General features: G+C 41.9%; 1 protein-coding gene across 12 annotated transcripts in view; it reads right to left on the bottom strand.

Annotated features, from left to right (window-relative positions):
* Positions 1-19,167, bottom strand: part of LOC129863887 (ankyrin-1-like) — a 79,672-nt gene that overhangs the window by 31,339 nt on the left and 29,166 nt on the right. For 7 of the 12 annotated variants that reach the window (XM_055936266.1, XM_055936270.1, XM_055936268.1 and 4 more), the window contains exons 2-5: positions 15,322-15,420; positions 7,850-7,951; positions 5,580-5,678; positions 2,827-2,925 (exon numbers count right to left, since the gene is read on the bottom strand). In XM_055936266.1, coding sequence (XP_055792241.1) covers positions 2,827-2,925; positions 5,580-5,678; positions 7,850-7,951; positions 15,322-15,420 — 399 coding nt within the window. The remainder of the gene's footprint in view (positions 1-2,826; positions 2,926-5,579; positions 5,679-7,849; positions 7,952-15,321; positions 15,421-19,167) is intronic. The other 5 variants (XM_055936272.1, XM_055936273.1, XM_055936274.1 and 2 more) reach the window with 1 other exon arrangement.

Genomic DNA, 19,167 nt, shown 5'->3' with positions numbered 1-19,167 from the left:
ATTGTGTAACATGATGTCCTATGAGTGTCATCTGATGAAGATCATCAAAGGTTAGTGATTCATTTTATCTCTATTTCTGCTTTTTGTGATTCCTATCTTTGGCTGGGAAAATGGCTGTGTGTTTTTTGGACTTGGCGGTGATCTAACATAATCATATGTTGTGTTTTCGCTGTAAAGCATTTTTTTAAATGGACACGATGGGTAGATTAACAGGATGTTTATCTTTCATTTGCTGTATTGGACTTGTTAATGTGGGAAAGTTACATATTTCCAAAAAATATTTTTGAATTTCCCGCGCTGCCTTTTCAGCGGACTGTTGTCGAGGGGTTCCGCTAGCGGAACGTGTGTCCTAGAAAGGTATATTAAGCAAACCAGATGGCAAATGTTTTGTAATTTCTATTTACTGATAGCCAGTGGCACACTCCAACACTTAGACATCATTTACAAACAAAGCTTGTGCTTAGTGAGTTCGCCAGATCAGAGGCAGTAGGGACGACCAGGGATGTTCTCTTGATAAGTGTGTGAATTAGACAATTTTCCTGCCTTGCTATGCATTCAAAATGTAACGAGTACTTTTGGGTATCAGTCAAAATGTATGGAGTATAAAGTACACTATTTTCTTTAGGAATGAAGTGAAGTAAAATCAATCAATTATTTATTTTAGACAGGTCAAACTGAAAATGTAGTCTATTTCAGAAGAATATAATAGCATACTCTGAGTTGTCCTTATGTTAGGCCTAGATCTGGCTATGCCATATGGCTGTGGGCTACGCTAGTTTAATTAGCAGACAAGATAAGCTTAGAATTCCGTGACATTATTTTATTGTATGAAGAATACAATTGAACAGCTGAATAAAATAGAAAGCTGCACATGCAGCTACTCTGTGCTGAGTGGTTAACAAAGAAACAGGTCCTCCTATATGCTTAATTTAGAATTATTTATGCAACTTTAGTTGTAATACAAACTTTGGGCTATTATTTTATTTGTAATATATTCTAAGGCTGGCTGCATGATGCGACTCTAATGATGATTTGAAAAAAGTCGCATGAAAGGCATGAGCTCTGCTTTGTTTTTTGTGCAGGCTGCACACACTTCCGACAGGCTCTCATTCACAATTTGACAAGAGCTTCATAATATTTTCATCAGGCCTCAAATTTCCCGGTAGCCGTAATGCCCCCTAAAAAATCCATGCCTTTTGCGGCCAAAGTGGCCGTTGTGCCTTTGCGCTGAATGTAATAATTATAATTCCCTTATCCTGGCTGCCAATCGGTGTGCTCTCCAACTTTCACTCACATGGCTCTCTCAGATATCTCAATTCTTATTAGCCAATGCCCCTCATGTGATCAGGTTCTTCTCACAGGCATCTCAACTCCAAAGTAGGCTACAAGTGAAGACAGACACATCAGGGACGCAACTGCTCGCATCCCTCTTAGTGAATTCTGAGACGCATAGTGAAGATGTTAGAGGTACTGTCCACATGTACTTTTCATCAACCAACATGAGTAGATGAGTAGGCCTAACAAACAGCAAAAGCACTAGCCTATGTCAATCTACTATCCCGCATAGTACAAAAGTTGACCTATTCTATTGGTGAACTTGTCTTTCTGTGCGAGAAAATAATAATCAAACATACTCGCATCAAAAAACCTTTCAATAGCAATGAGGTTGATGCAACAGATCAGAAACTTTAGCTTAAAATGTTAATAAACTATTAGGCTATTTCTTCACATTCTAAGCGCAGAAATGCGCACAATTTTGCAAAATGCAATCAGTTAGCGGGAAAACACTACTCTCAAAAAGGACTGCAATTGAGATTATGCAAGTAATGCTTTATTATAAAGGTGCATTTTTGAAACTCACTCCCCGCCTATGTATGCCACTTAGGCTCTACAACGGTTGTAAAAATAATTAATGTGCTTAATTTTAAGAAGTTATTTGGCTACTTTAGTTGTGATACAAACCTTATCAAAACATATTGGCCTATGGGCTAAGCTACGTGAGGTGTGTGACTATGATTTGAAAAAAGTTGCACACAAAAAAGGAATGCGCTGTTTCTTTTCTTACTGCACATGCTGAGCATCATTCACAAATAATAATACAGAATTCACAAGTGATACACTAATATTGTCACCCATCAGACTATTCTTAATGTAATCTTGTATTTACAAATACTAAATTATATGTGTGAAATTAGTTTTGATTTAGAATCGACCATTATCATGCAAATGTCTTGGAACAGGGGGGAAAAAAATACGTGTCATCTGTAGCGAATGGAGGACACTTTTCCTATGGTTCATTTTTATGCCAGCCAGGTAGGATATACTCCTGTTGTAAAGCGAAGCAATGTGCTTAATATTTGGAAAGTTGAGAATGAAATATAGTAGTCCTAGTCTATAGAAAGCTGATGGGACCCTCCTCTTTTAAATAGAGGCCATCAAAACAGTGTTTTCTCACGCAATTACATAGCCTATAGAAATGTTGCGCAACATGAGCTCATGGGCTCTCATGAAGTGTTTGATTAGATTTTCAAGACATTTGCATTGATGTCAGAGTGATTAGAGAGACAATAGAGTGCTGAGTACCAGGCAGTTATGAAGTTTGGTAGGCTACTAATGACCATCAATCAGCAGCATCAGAGCTTGGAGAAGACTAATTACCATGACTAAACGGTCGCGTGGAATTTGCGGTGGTCATGACTCATGACCGCCGGTGTGGCAGTAATATGTAATATGGTCACATGGTCACCGTAACAGCCCTAGTTACCAACACCCCCCCCCCCCCCCCAGATAACAGTAAGAAGCAGTATAATGTCATTGATGACTCACCTGGGACTGGGAATTGACGTTGGCTCCATAGTTGACGAGCTCAGCCACCACTTTCTCCTGGCCTGCCAACGCAGCGATATGGAGGGCAGTGTTCCCTTTCTGGAGGTGACACACAAACACACACAGAGAGAGAGAGACAGAGCAGAGAGCAGTCTGAGTTCAGCCTTATGACCCAAATCTCTACTTACAAAGCTTTGATAAGGATACAGCGCTCAGAAATAATGAGTTATGACTTTTCAGTCCCTCTAGAATTTTGTGGGGATTTTTCGGGATATTTGCGGGCAAAAGGCTTGATTTTGCTGTGGCAATTCTGACATTTTGTTGTGAAAATGCGCTGAGAAAGGAAAAGGTTTGTTGGCATGTCGATTGATTCAACCATATTATGCGGTAAATCTGCGGTGATTAGTTGAAGTTACAAGCCCTCTTTTTGTACTGCGGTGATGGGTCAGTTTTATTCGATAATATTGCAATGATTTGACTGTTTTATGGGGAAAAAGAGCGGTAATTGGTCAAATTTGCAAGCCCTCGCATAATATTCAGAGAATTGTTGATTTGGCAAAAAAATTGTGATCGCAGAATTGCTGAATTCTGGAGGGACTGACTTATGACTTAATAGATTGATATTGAATAGATTAAGTTAGATACATACGTTTATAGGCCTATCAAATGAGATGAATAAGTATTCACACCCCTTGATTTTCCCACATTTAAATGTTTTTATTAAAATGGATTGATTTGTCCTTGTAACGTTCCTGACCTGTTTTATGTTGTTTTTGTATGTGTTTATGGTCAGGGCGTGTGTTTTGGGTGGGCAGTCTATGTTTTCTGTTTCTATGTTGGTTTTGGGTTGCCTGGTATGGCTCTTAATTAGAGGCAGGTGTTTTGCGTTTTCCTCTAATTAAGAGTCATATTTAGGTAGGGTGTTCTCACTGTTTGTTTGTGGGTGATTGTCTTCCGTATCTGTGTTATGTCTTGCACCATACGGGACTGTTCGGTTGTTCGTTTCGTTTCGATGTAGTCTGTTCCTGTCCGTGAGTTTTACGTTTTAGTTTAGTAAGTTCATGTTCAGGTTTTTTCGTCTACGTCGTTTTCTTGTTTTGTATTTTGAAAGTGTTTTGTTTTTCGTGTTGCCATCGTCGTCATTACAAATAAAAGATGGCTTATTTCCCGAATGCTGCATTTTGGTCTGATGATCCTTCTCTCCTCTCCTCATCCGAGGAAGAGGAGAACGACAGCCCTTACAGTCCTATTTTTGTTAACATTCTACACAAAATATTCTGTAATATTTAAAGACAAAGAAAAATGCTAACATCTGTAAACAATTCACGAAAAATAAACCCCCTGATTCAATACATGTTAGAATCACATTTAGCAGCGATTACAGCTGTGAGTCTTTCTGGGTGAGTCTCTAAGATCTTTCCAAACCTGGATTGTGCAACATTTCACCTTTATTCTTTAAAAAATTCTACAAGCTCTGTCAAATTGGTTGCTGATCATTGCTAGACACCATTTTCAGGTTTTGCCATAGATTTTCAAGCAGATTTAAGTCAAAACTGTAACTCAGCCACTCTGGAACATTTGGTAAGCAACTCTTGGCCTTGTGTTTTAGGTTATTGTCCTGCTGAAAGGTGAATTCATTGTCTGGTGGAAAACAGACTGAATCAGGTTTTCCTCTAGGATTTTGCCTGTGCTTAGCTCCATTCCGTTTATTTTTTATCCTGAAAAACTCAACAGTCCTTAAAGATTACAAGCAATACCCATAACATGATGCAGCCACCACTATGCTTGAAAATATGGAGTGGTAAGTAATGTGTTGGATTTTCCCCAAAACAACACTTTGTATACAGGAAAAAAAGTGAATTGCTCTGCCACATTGTTTTGCAGTATTTCTTTAGTGCCTTGTTGCAAACAGGATGCATGTTTAGGAATATTTCTATTCTGTACAGGCTTACTTCTTTTCACTCTGTCAGTTCAGTTAGTATTGTGGAGTAACTACAATGTTGTTGATCCATCCTCAGTTTTCTCCTATCACGCCCAATAAACTCTGTAACTGTTTAAAAGTCACCATTGGCCTCATGGTGAAATCCCTGACCGGTTTCCTTCCTCTCCGGTAAATGAGTTAGGAAGGATGCCTGTATCTTTGTATTGACAGGGTGTATGGATACACCATCCAAAGTGTAATCAATAACTTCACCATGAGCAAAGGGATATTCAATGTCTGCGTTTTTAAAGTAGACATTATAGTTGAGTCTGTGTTTGAAATTCACTACTCGACTCAGGTACCTTACAGATAATTGTGTGTGGGGTACAGAGTTGAGGTAGTCATTCAAAAAACATGTTAAACACTGTTATTGCACACAGAGTAGTCCATGCAAGTCCATGCAACTTAATACGTGACTTGCTAAGCACAGTTTTACTCGTGAACTTATTTAGACTTGCCTTAACAAAGGGGGTTGAATACTTTTTCATGAATTTGTTTAAAAAAAAGATGTAAACATAATTCCACATTGTGTGTAGGACAGTGAACAAAAATCTCAATTTAATAAATTTACAATTCAGGCTGTAACACAACAAAATGCGTAAAAAGTCAAGGGGTGTGAATACTTTTTGAAGGCACTGTATATAGTGGATTCTGTCTGTAAACAGTCTGTTATAGCTGGTGAATATCTCAAGCATAAGGCAGAGGTAGGTCTTATGCATCTGTGGTATGTGAGTAGAGTCATGGTAAGCAGTGAGTAGTGTGTGAGTAGTACCTTAGTGGTGGTCTCCAAGACAATGCCTGCGTGTAGTAGCCCCAGGACCATCTTGACGTGGCCTTCTTTCGAGGCCAGATGCAAACCATTGAGCCCATTCTGCAGACACAGCAGTGAAGATCAGTATTGACCACACATAACCATCAGACAAAATCGTCAGCCAACAGAATGAGCCCCAATAGAATATTTCTGCCTTTTAGTCCATCCATCACATGGATTCCTAAACAGTAAATATACTAAAAATAACAAGCAGAGAAACTCAAAACCCACAGTGGTTACGAAGCAGAACAAAAAGATTTCTGAAGATAAACAACCTTAAGACTGAAACAGTCGGGTCTCAAAGGAAGCAGACAGCATGGGTTTGTCTCAGGCTGTCAGGGCATATAGCTGCAGAATCAGACAGACTAAGAGTACAGTCAGGGCCTGTCTCTGCTCTGCCAGCCACAGGGAGACTGTATACCACACTGGTCCCGCCCTCATACTGCAGTGTCACCCAATTCATATGAATAACGCACTACATCTGCAGTGCATGCACACACTGAGGGGAGACACACATACACACACACACACACACGGGGGCAACACACACATGCATGCACACGCACATACGCACATACACACACACACACACGTGTATGTGTGAGCTGGCAGGAGTCTGCTGGTTTGTAGATCGGGCAGGGGCAGGTTGACAGACTGACTTCACATATAAAACTCTGACTTCTAGAACACCAGCAGTAGTACCAACAATTATCATAGCTATTTTCTCTACTTCAACCCCAATCCTAACTTGAACACATATAGAAAACATGTTTTACAACGTCACATCCCCACATATACACACATGCAGCATGTGCATTGAAGGCACACTAAAGCATGCATCCTCATTTGTATCATAGCTCTACCTCTGATCCTTAGCCAGTAGTGGCATTATTATAGTGGTAGTATTACTTGGTGTAGAGATAGTGGTATTAGTTTCACAATATTGACAGCTTGGTGCCATGGTTGTTTCTGTGAATGGTGCTGAGGGGTTGCAGTAGCAGACTGTAGGCTTACAGAGTGGGTGTGCATTCCCCGAGCTGGCCAGAGCATGGGCTCCCTGCCAGTGCTTGTGTACAAACTGAACTACCTTCCATTCACCAAACTACTAATGAAAAATACAACAACTGAGTCCCTTCCACTTAAGCGGCTGGCATACATGTTACACATAAGTTCCGTATGTGTTACAAAACTTGCCACTTGAGATGAGTCAGAAACAAAAAATGCATGCACCTCAGCTATTCTTTACATGTGAATTTGACGTTATTTTAAAACTACAATATGTAACTTTTTCAGCCACCTGACCAAATTGACATAGAACTTTTTGTTATAGATCTGTCATTCTCATTGAACGCAAGTCTAGGAAGCGGTAGATCTATACTCTTTGCACTATTTCTATGCTTCCCATTCTTAAGTTTCATTTTTGTGTCTTACTTTCGGTTATGTACACCAGCTTCAAACAGCTGAAAATGCATGTGTTTTTGGTTAAGGAAAGTATATTTCACAGTGGTTTAGATGGTACAATGATCCTCTGTACTATACATGCTTGTTTTGTCACATAAACAGATATTAGGCAAACTATTAGAATTTTAGCAACCAGGAAATGGCAAAGTGATTTCTGCATAGCACACCTTTAAGCGTTGAGCTTCTGTCATGATGCAACAAGGTGCAATGGAACAGATAAAGGGTAGGATAGGAGAGGAGCAGGGAAGAATCGAGTGAGGGTCTGGCTGTATGGCTAATTATTAACATTTTCTCATTAAGGTTGTGAATGACTGGCATTAGTGCGCAGTAAACACAGCTAGAGTGGCAGGACACAGGAACACAGGGGACAATGTGGGAACATGGTTATGCATCCACATGCACACACACACACACACACACACACACACACACACACACACACACACACACACACACACACACACACACACACACACACACACACACACACACACACACACACACACACACACACACACACACACACACACACACACACACACACACACACGCACACACAGAGATCCTTGAAACTACAGTTTATCTAGGCTAGACTTGACTGTTAATAGATCTGATTGGCCGAAGCCAAATAATGCCATCTATAAAAAATACATCTATAATTTCATCTTAATAAAGTCTAATGTAATAAATGTTTCACGAGACAAACTCTGTGGTCCAGAGGCAGTGTACCAGACTGTGACCTTGGGCAGTGTGAGGACTCTCTGACGTACCTGATTTGATGTGTTGATGTCTATTCCATTCTTGATGTGTTCAAGAGCCTTGTCAAGGTTCCCTGAACGGGCCGCACGGAGGAAACTGGTGACAGCATCCGCCTGGAGGGAAGGAGAGCACAGACAGAGACAGAGATAGAGACAAAGACAAACAGTAAGAGAAAGAGAGAGAGAAAGAGAGAGATAGAGAGAGAGAAGCGAGAGAGACAGAAATGTTTGTTTTTTCTTCAGTTAGAATAGATCCCACTGAAATGTCTATTACAGTCTGGTTGTCATTCTTCAAAATCAGCAAACTCTTCTAAACTACTCACTATTCCACTGTCTGATAGTCAAAAAATGTCTGACAGCACAAACTGGTGAGCCTCCCCCTCACTAGGAGTTTGGTAGCTATCCATAGCAGAGCACACGCTGGCTCAATCCCTGCATGCTGACTGACTTCTGAGGCCTCTGTAACAGCGATGTGTTCACCTCTGCCACCATGATCAGACAGAAAGGGAGATTGTAACATGGCTGCCTAGTACTGTAGTCCAGCATGCAATCTCTGCCTTGAGGACATGTATTATAACAATTCCATACAGTATGCCTACTCACCACCACCCACACACTAGTCATATGCAATGATACATATTCTGTAGGAGGTGAATTCTCAAGTAAGATTGCTATATTAAACTGATACAATATGTCCTTTTTCTTACAGTACGGGATGTCGTGTACAATTTAGACTCGACAGACCTGCGGGTTTATCTTCTCCCATTTCCTTTTGTATGGTGTATTCTCACAAATTAATGTCCCTCAGATTTGATCAGACAGGCCTAGAACTCTTATATTTGCTTCCCACATAGAATACATTTTCCTCTGCTCTCTACTTCTCTTTCCAATCAATATTCCCCAAGGGCCTAAATGTACTGTGCCCGTTGCATATCCCATCTTTCTCTACCTCTATATCACTCTCCCCTCTCTCTTTCGCTCTCTCTACCTCTATACCACTCCCCCCTCTCTCTCTCTCTACCTCTTTACATCTCTCTATATACATCTCTCTCTACCTCTATACCACTCTCCCCTATCTCTCTCTCTACATCTCTCTATATACATCTCTCTCTACCTCTATACCACTCCCCCTCTCTCTCTTTCTCTCTCTCTACCTCTTTACATCTCTCTATATACATCTCTCTCTACCTCTATACCACTCCCCCCTCTCTTTCTACAGCTTTCTATATACATCTCTCTCTCTCTATACAGTTGAATTTGGAAGTTTACATACACCTTAGCCAAATACATTTAGAGTGTACAGTTGAAGTCGAAAGTTTACATACTCTTAGGTTGGAGTCATTAAAACTTGTTTTTCAACCACTCCACAAATTTCTTGTTAACGAACTATAGTCTTGGCAAGTCGGTTAGGACATCTACTTTGTGCATGACACAAGTAATTTTTCCAACAATTGTTTACAGACAAATTATTTCACTTATAATTCACTGTGTCACAATTCCAGTGGGTCAGAAGTTAACATACACTAAGTTGACAGTGCCTTTAAACAGCTTGTAAATGTCCAGAAAAGGATGTCATGGCATTAGAAGCTTCTGAAAGACTAAGTGACATCATTTGGAGGTTGGAGGTGGACCTGTGAATGTGTTTCAAGGCCTCCCTTCAAACTCAGTGCCTCTTTGCTTGACATCATGGAAAAATCAAAAGAGATCAGCCAAGACCTCAGAAAAAAAGTTGTAGATCTCCACAAGTCTGGTTCATCCTTGGGAGTAATTTCCAAACGCCTGAAGGTGCCATGTTCATCTGTACAAACAATAGAACGCAAGTATAACCACCATGGGACCACGCAGCCATCATACCGCTCACAGCAGCAAAAGATAGTGGGAAACGTGGTAAGGTTAAGAGAAAATTAAAACGATGATGATCATGCCTCGTAGGGTTTATTTTTCTCTTTGCCTGGTTTCTCTGTGGTTTCTTCTGCTTTTCCTTTGTCTTTTCTATATGGAGGTACTATGGGTAGGTTCTCTCAATATTAATGGGGGAAGGGACAGGAATACGAGGGCTTGGGTATTAGAAGTAATAAAACAGAAAAGGCTTAATGTAGTTTTTCTACAGGAGACACATAGTGATGAGGCTAATGAGGTTGACTGGGGTATGTGGTGGGAGGGGCAGCATATACTCAGTCATGGTACTAATTTCAGTGCTGCGGTGGCAATTTTGTAGGGGTGACTGTGGTGTAGGTGTGACTGTGGTGTCTACAACCGTTTTTGTCAAGTCCGGTAACGCCGGCACGCTACCAGGGATGTGACTTTTTTGAAGAGCCTCTTTTTTACAACAGTGCCATCCAGTCCCGTGCTCTGGGTTCAGCCAGCCTACGTTCATGCCTGTTAGGTGTGGGGTGTACCAAGCTGGGTCATCTGATGCGAAGTAGGAGCAGATCGTTGGAGGAGCTGGGAGAAAGAGCGGGGATCCGATCATCTCGCCTACTGAGGAAGGTTGTAGCTGAGGTCTGTAATTCCTTGCCAGTACTGCATTGGCATTATGTGACTGACACTTCCAATTCTGATCTGTGGACGGAGGGTCTGGATGATGTGTTCCCTGCGCTGAATGTTAGTGCTGCGGTGGGGGAATTAGAGGAGGACATGGGGATGCTGCTTTCCTTCGAATCCCCGGAGATGGGGGAGTTCACGGCGGTGGGAAAGAAGGCCATGTACAAAATCTGTGTAAAAGTGTCCCGTGCTTCTTCCCCGGAAGGGGACAAATCGCCGAGGTAGGCGGGTGTGCTTGGTCCAGGGGCCTTCCCAAAAGGCTGTTGGCGGTCTCTACCTCATGAAAAGAGGACAGCTGACCTCCAATGGAGGATAATTCGAGCTATAGCCACCAATATGCATCTGGATCCTACTGCTGGGGAAGGGTGTCCTTTCTGTGCTGAGTCTGAAACTCTGGCACATCTGTTCTTACAGTGTCCCAGGTTGGTCGGGATGATTGACCTGATCACTAATTGGTTCTCAGCTTTGGGAGAGGTTTTCTCTTCCCAACAATTTATATTTGGGCCAAAGTACAGGTTCAGTCGAAGGGGTGTAGTTATTTTGCTTAGTTTTGTGTGGGGATGGAGGGGATGTTGGCAGCGAGACTGAGGGTTGAGTTTGCCTATTACAAAATGGCTAACATTATTGATCTGTTTATGAGTATATGGGGTATTCAGAGGCTGTTTATGTGTTTATTTACTGTGGAGGAAGATTTGGTGTTGTGTTTTTAATTGATGTGTAACCATGGTTTTGTTTGACGTTTATTGTGTTGTGGGTTCCCAGACCCAATAAAGGTTATTTAAAACTCAAACACTCTCACATTCTTAAAATAAATTGGTGATCCTAACTGGCCTAAGACAGGAACTTTTTATTTACTTTTACTTTTTTATTAAATGTCAGGAATTGTGACAAACTGAGTTTAAATGTATTTGGCTAAGGTGTATGTAAACTTCCGACTTCAACTGAATTTATATATATATACAGTTGAAGTCGGATACAAAAAAATTCCATGTCTTAGGTCAGTTAGGATCACCACTTCATTTTAAGATTGTGAAATGTCAGATTAATAGTGGGTCAGAAGTTTACATACATTCAATTAGTATTTGGTAGCATTGCCTTTAAAGTGTTTAATTTGGGTCAAACGTTTCAGGTGCATTTCCACAAGCTTCCTACAATAAGTTGGGTGAATTTTGGCACATTCCTCCTGACAGAATGGTGTAACTGAGTCAGGTTTATAGGCCTCCTTGCTCACACACGCTTTTTCAGTTCTGCCCACACATTTTCTATAGGATTGAGGTCAGGGCTTTGTGATGGCCACTCCAATACCATGACTTTGTTGTCCTTAAGCCATTTTGCCACAACTTGGGAAGTATGCTTGGGGTCATTGTCCATTTGGAAGACGCATTTGCGACCAAGCTTTAACTTCCTGACTGATGCCATCTATTTTGTGAAGTGCACCAATCCCTCCTGCAGCAAAGCATCCCCATAACATGATGCTGCCACCTCCGTGCTTCACGGTTGGGATGGTGTTCTTCGGCTTGCAAGCCTCCCCCTTTTTCCTCCAAACATAACGATAGTCATTATGGCCAAACAGTTCTATTTTTGTTTCATCAGACCATAGGACATTTCTCCAAAAGGTTTTGGAGCAGTGGCTTCTTCCTTGCTGAGCGGCCTTTCAGGTTATGTCGATATAGGACTCATTTTACTGTGGATATAGATATTTTTGTACCTGTTTCCTCCAGCATCTTCACATGGTCCTTTGCTGTTGTTCTGGGATTGATTTGCACTTTTCGCACCAAAGTACGTTCATCTCTAGGAGACAAAATGCGTCTCCTTCCTAAGCGGTATGATGGCGTGGTCCCATGGTGTTTATACTTGCATACTATTGTTTGTACAGATGAACGTGGTACCTTCAGGCATTTGGAAATTGCTCCCAAGGATGAACCAGACTTGTGGAAGTCTATACATTTCTTTCTGAGGTCTTGGCTGATTTCTTTTGATTTTCCCATGATGTCAAGCAAAGAGGCACTGAGTTTGAAGGGAGGCCTTGAAACACATTCACAGGTCCACCTCCAATTGACTCAAATGATGTCAATTAGCCTATCAGAAGCTTCTAATGCCATGACATCCTTTTCTGGAAATTTCCAAGCTGTTTAAAGGCACTGTCAACTTAGTGTATGTTAACTTCTGACCCACTGGAATTGTGATACAGTGAATTATAAGTGAAAAAATCTGTCTGTAAACAATTTTTGGAAAAATTACTTGTGTCATGCACAAAGTAGATGTCCTAACCGACTTGCCAAAACTATAGTTTGTTAACAAGAAATTTGTGGAGTGGTTGAAAAATGAGTTTTAATGACTTCAACCTAAGTTTATGTAAACTTCCGACTTCAACTGTACCTCTCTCTACCTCTCTCTCTCTATACCTCTCTCTTTCTATACCTCTCTCTCTACCTCTTTCTCACCTTGCGGTCTTAACTCTATATTTCTCTCCCTCTCTCCTTTGATCTCCTGCTGTGTGTGATCCCAGTGGGAAGTGGTGTAAGCTGCTCTTTTCCCCCACTCCCTCTCTCCCTCAGCGATGTATGGCTGATGTATCCAGGCTGAGGTCTCGCCAGCCTAATGCTAACACTGTGTGTGTATTTGTATTCAGTCTCAGGCAATGTGTTAGATAAGCTGTTAACACTGAGATATCATTCCTCTCCCTCACACAAAAGCTATGCATTACGCACGCGAGTGCTGAAAAAAATCTCTGATTCATGTCAAACAGGAAGTATAAATATATATTGGATTCATATCTGATACACATGAACAGTACCAGTTCCACCTTTGTAGGGATCCCTGAAATATTTCTATATTATTTCATTCTGACCTAAGGGATATCCTGAGAGGTAAATGATCTATGTATTTTTCACCTTGTCTGTCTCAGTTGCCTTCTCATCTTAGACCCCACTCTCTTTTCTGTAAGTTCACGGCGGACATTTGGAAGACTGATGCCATGGAATCAACGTTCCCCTGTAAGAAACCAATATTATACTACTTGTAGAATGTTTTCACATGTGAAGCCTCTTGCTGCAGCTCTGAGTTCCAACGCCGACTTGTCAGCGAGTGTTGAGCATGTTTATGCTCCTATTTTCGTTCTGCGGCCTTCGGCCATTTTGTTCTAGAATTTCACAGCTTTGTTGACACGTTGGATATAGTGGGCCATATGTGAGCGGAATGCTGAGAGTAACGTCTCCAGCCGCCGCCTCCCCTTCAGTCAGTTTCTGAAATGGATTGATAAGTGCATCTATGATCTTCAATGTGTGTTTCTTAACTTGATTGTCTGAGGGTAGAGGCGGTCGATCAACGTTCTTGATTGTGCTTGTGCTTGTGTGTGCTTGTGCGTGCGTGCGTGCGTGCGTGCGTGTGTGTGTGTGTGTGCGTATGTATGTCCTATCCTATGTTTTCATATCTTCCAAGAAATGGAAATGACTGCAGAACATCTTTGCAATTACATTTTATGTCAGCTTGTGCTGACTCGCTACGAGGCACAATTGATTTTCCTTCTCATGTCCTCCCTCTCTCTCCATCCCCCTCTCCCTCTGTCTGTAATATGTGGTCAATTTAAAGCAATGCATCCCAGCCCTGTCTATTCATTTGTAATCGTCATGTGAAGTCAATGCGTCAATTGTATCCAGTAATCAGATCCTCAAGCCAAACATGGTGATTTACACTCAGCATGCCCCCTTCCCATCACTCACGTTCCCCCCGCCCTCTCTCTCTTCCTCCCTCTCCAGATCCCCTCTTCTTCCCTTGCATGGCCGGCTCCCCGCCTCATTCTCTCACACCCTCCGTCTGGTGTGTGTTCATCTCCCTCTTCCCTCCCTCCTTCTCCCCCTTCCTTCCCTCATATCAGTGTGTGTATCTGTCCCTCTCGTGTCATATTGATGTGATGCTGTGTAATCATGGCATGTGGCAGTATGGCGTGACGTACATGTGTCATAAGCATTCCTCCATTGACACGACCAGTGGAAGAGAGGAGGGTTGAGAGATCAGAGATAGAAGAAATGAAAGCCTTTAATCTCATATCTGTGGAGGAATCTAATACTGTGTCATATCGCTGTGTTTATCTGCTTGCGTCTCTCCAGATTACTAAACTCCTAGAGAGCAGGCGCACTCAGCGCTATCACAGTGCTCTGTATTGTATGGCTGAGGCTGTGTGTGTGCATGTGTAGGCTATACACGTGCAGTACATAAAACCTGTCTGCTCTCCCAAGGACATTTCTTCTAAAAGCTACATTTGTTTCCAGAGGGTGTGTGCATTACAGGCCTCTACTGGATTGTAATGGATTACGTCCATTTGGAAGGGGGAAAAATGATGTGATTCAAGGTGAGTGGATGGAAAGACGTGTACACTGCAGTGAGTGGGGTTCTTAAAATAAATAAAGATATCTTACCCTACAAGGACCAGTCAATGTCAGATATTGATACATTCTTCACTTTTACTCAAACACACTCATACATACATATTATAGACAGACATAAAAACACACAGAGTGGTAGACAGGACAGCACACACTCATAAACAGTTCATAAACAGACATCCAGAGTTGCCACGTACGGTGAAGAATGCACCCATGTGCACCAATAACGACACCACGTTACTCTTGCAAACTCACAGTCACAAATATTGTCCACCAAACACACAAAGACAAACAAGTACTACATACAAGTAGGTAAAGAGAGGAAAGCGGTGACAATAGATACACGGTATTGCAAAACACCACCAAACCTAATTGCACTGACTTGCCACATCACAACGACGACAGCACAGAAGTCGTACAGAGAACTCAAGAAGCCATGAGGGGAAGATCCCCAAGGAGATGCAAGGACATAAACCACGGCTACATAGAGCTGCCATAGAGACATGTAGAGAGAAAGTGTTGAAGTACACGGCGTGTGTTTCAGATGATATTTACTCTGTAGTCATAGTACCATATTCCCCGGGCTCGACTGGTCGACCTCTCAGAGCTCACACTACTGTCCTGATGGCCAAGCCGGCGCTGAACCACATGAGCCTAGAAGACACATCAACACGAAGACAAGACCTGTTAATGTGACACAGATACGGTCTGCAGACGCACACATGCAGACCGCACAGCAGACTAGATATTAGTCTTGAAGTCAGTAGACGAAGTCAAAGCCTGTTACTGTAATGTGATTTACTGACAAACAGAAACACACACGCATAAGAACTAACACACCCATAAACCCAAGTTTAAAGTACAAATGCACAATACCGGCCGACACAAGGGAGTCTGAGGACATATAGATGAAGTGTGTATGGAAAGATAAATAAACACACACATACATCCTTGTGCATCTAAATCTAAAGGATGAAAGTGCATACTCTTTGTACTCAAACTGTGTGGATATAAAAGGCAGACGCTTCCAAATACAGTGTACAGTACACACACACAAACACAATCCTAGAACAAGACCACCTGTTACGTAACACAAACACAATAAAGACAGGTATACACAATTCATAAGCTTGGAAGACTCCCTACAACAAGACACAAAGCCTGCTAATGTAACCCATCCACCTTGGCAAAGAAAATAAACCCATCCACCTTGGCAAAGAAAAGAAACCCATCCACCTTGGCAAAGAAAATAAACCCATCCACCTTGGCAAAGAAAAGAAACCCATCCACCTTGGCAAAGAAAAGAAACCCATCCACCTTGGCAAAGAAAATAAACCCATCCACCTTGGGAAAGAAAAGAAACCCATCCACCTTGGCAAAGAAAAGAAACCCATCCACCTTGGCAAAGAAAAGAAACCCATCCACCTTGGCAAAGAAAAGAAACCCATCCACCTTGGCAAAGAAAAGAAACCCATCCACCTTGGCAAAGAAAAGAAACCCATCCACCTTGGCAAAGAAAAGAAACCCATTCACCTTGGCAAAGAAAAGAAACCCATCCACCTTGGCAAAGAAAAGAAACCCATTCACCTTGGCAAAGAAAAGAAACCCATCCACCTTGGCAAAGTAAAGAAACCCATTCACCTTGGCAAAGAAAAGAAACCCATCCACCTTGGCAAAGAAAAGAAACCCATCCACCTTGGCAAAGAAAAGAAACCCATCCACCTTGGCAAAGAAAAGAAACCCATCCACCTTGGGAAAGAAAAGAAACCCATCCACCTTGGCAAAGAAAAGAAACCCATCCACCTTGGCAAAGAAAAGAAACCCATCCACCTTGGCAAAGAAAAGAAACCCATCCACCTTGGCAAAGAAAAGAAACCCATCCACCTTGGCAAAGAAAAGAAACCCATCCACCTTGGCAAAGAAAAGAAACCCATCCACCTTGGCAAAGAAAAGAAACCCATCCACCTTGGCAAAGAAAAGAAACCCATCCACCTTGGCAAAGAAAAGAAACCCATCCACCTTGGCAAAGAAAAGAAACCCATTCACCTTGGCAAAGAAAAGAAACCCATCCACCTTGGCAAAGAAAAGAAACCCATCCACCTTGGCAAAGAAAAGAAACCCATCCACCTTGGCAAAGAAAAGAAACCCATTCACCTTGGCAAAGAAAAGAAACCCATCCACCTTGGCAAAGAAAAGAAACCCATTCACCTTGGCAAAGAAAAGAAACCCATCCACCTTGGCAAAGAAAAGAAACCCATCCACCTTGGCAAAGAAAAGAAACCCATCCACCTTGGCAAAGAAAAGAAACCCATCCACCTTGGCAAAGAAAAGAAACCCATCCACCTTGGCAAAGAAAAGAAACCCATCCACCTTGGCAAAGAAAAGAAACCCATCCACCTTGGCAAAGAAAAGAAACCCATCCACCTTGGCAAAGAAAAGAAACCCATCCACCTTGGCAAAGAAAAGAAACCCATCCACCTTGGCAAAGAAAAGAAACCCATCCACCTTGGCAAAGAAAAGAAACCCATCCACCTTGGCAAAGAAAAGAAACCCATCCACCTTGGCAAAGAAAAGAAACCCATCCACCTTGGGAAAGAAAAGAAACCCATCCACCTTGGCAAAGAAAAGAAACCCATCCACCTTGGCAAAGAAAAGAAACCCATTCACCTTGGCAAAGAAAAGAAACCCATCCACCTTGGCAAAGAAAAGAAACCCATCCACCTTGGCAAAGAAAAGAAACCCATCCACCTTGGCAAAGAAAAGAAACCCATCCACCTTGGCAAAGAAAAGAAACCCATCCACCTTGGCAAAGAAAAGAAACCCATCCACCTTGGGAAAGAAAAGAAACCCATCCACCTTGGCAAAGAAAAGAAACCCATCCACCTTGGCAAAGAAAAGAAACCCATCCACCTTGGGAAAGTAAAGAAACCCATCCACCTTGGCAAAGAAAAGAAACCCATCCACCTTGGCAAAGAAAACGCACAACCGAAAAACATGCGCAAACAATCATGAACACACAGTCCCTGTCACGTTCCTGACCTATTGTTCCTTTTTCTTTTATTTATTTAGTTGGTCAGGGCGTGAGTTGGGGTGGGTTGTCTTTGTGTGTTTTGTCTAGTTTAGGGTGTGTGTATTGTTTAAGGGGTTTTTAGTATGTATGGGGTTGTGTTCAGTGTAGGTGTTTAGGAAAGTCTATGGTTGCCTGATTTGGTTCTCAATCAGAGACAGCTGTTTATTGTTGTCTCTGATTGGGAGCCATATTTAAGGCAGCCATAGGCTTTAGGTGGTTGTGGGTAATTGTCTATGTTCTATGTTGCATGTGTGCACTTAGTTCTGTTTAGCTTCACATTTTGTAAGTGTTTGGTTTTTCCTTCATTAAAGAAGATGTATTTTTCACGCGCTGCGCCTTGGTCCTCTCTCTCTCAAGAAGACGATCGTGACAGTCCCACATACCATTTACAGCCACATAATGGGTGGCTTTAGAAGGAAATTCATGCACACAAAGGCATGTAGCCTAAGATGAGTATGAAAATAAGCAAACACTGGGATACCCCTGATGCAGCATATCCAATGGACTAGGACTACAACAGCACACACGTATGACACACACCATCCAGCTTCAATCTAAAGCTCCAGCTCCAATATGGAGCCATGTCTAACGTGACAAAGACAGGCAGCAGACACCACAGCCCAGGAAGACCGGAGCTCTGCTCTACTAAGCCACAGCCAACCGAGCGAAAACAGAGCCAAACACACAAGGAGACGCTAACACTCATTTCAACTAAAAGACTAAACACACACAGCCACATTTGAGCCAAAACACACGAATACAAAAACGCAGTGCTATATCCAAATAAAAGCTATGTTACAATAAATCAACAGAAAGTATGCCTTCCGCCAAACACACCATGGCAAAAAAAGCCAACTGCAATTCCACACTTATTAAACACATTACATTCAAAGACAAAATATTCCACAAGACGTAAATGTAGACATTATGAGCAACAAGCTCCATGACACATAATCACAGGTGGGTAACTGAAGAAGTTGAGAGGATGGAAAATTAGATGATATAGAAACTGGAATACGATTTTGTATCCTGTAAATATATTTGGTAATTGTAGCTGTTTCTATAACGTAAGAGTCATTATTATTATTATTATTGTGGGGGAGGCAGCGTAGCCTAGTGGTTAGAGCGTTGGACTAGTAATCGAAAGGTTGCAAGATTGAATCCCCAAGCTGACAAGGTACAAATCTGTTGTTCTGCCCCTGAACAAGGTTGTCAACCCACTGTTCCTAGGCCATCATTGAAAATAAGAATTTGTTCTTAACTAACTTGCCTTGTTAAATAAAGGTAAAAAAATATTTTTCTAGAAGTGAGAGTCATGCGTTTCCTTGGCC

Source organism: Salvelinus fontinalis, chromosome 10 (assembly GCF_029448725.1).
Source record: "Salvelinus fontinalis isolate EN_2023a chromosome 10, ASM2944872v1, whole genome shotgun sequence".
Taxonomy (NCBI): domain Eukaryota; kingdom Metazoa; phylum Chordata; class Actinopteri; order Salmoniformes; family Salmonidae; genus Salvelinus; species Salvelinus fontinalis.
This window is presented reverse-complemented; position numbering and strand designations above follow the sequence as displayed.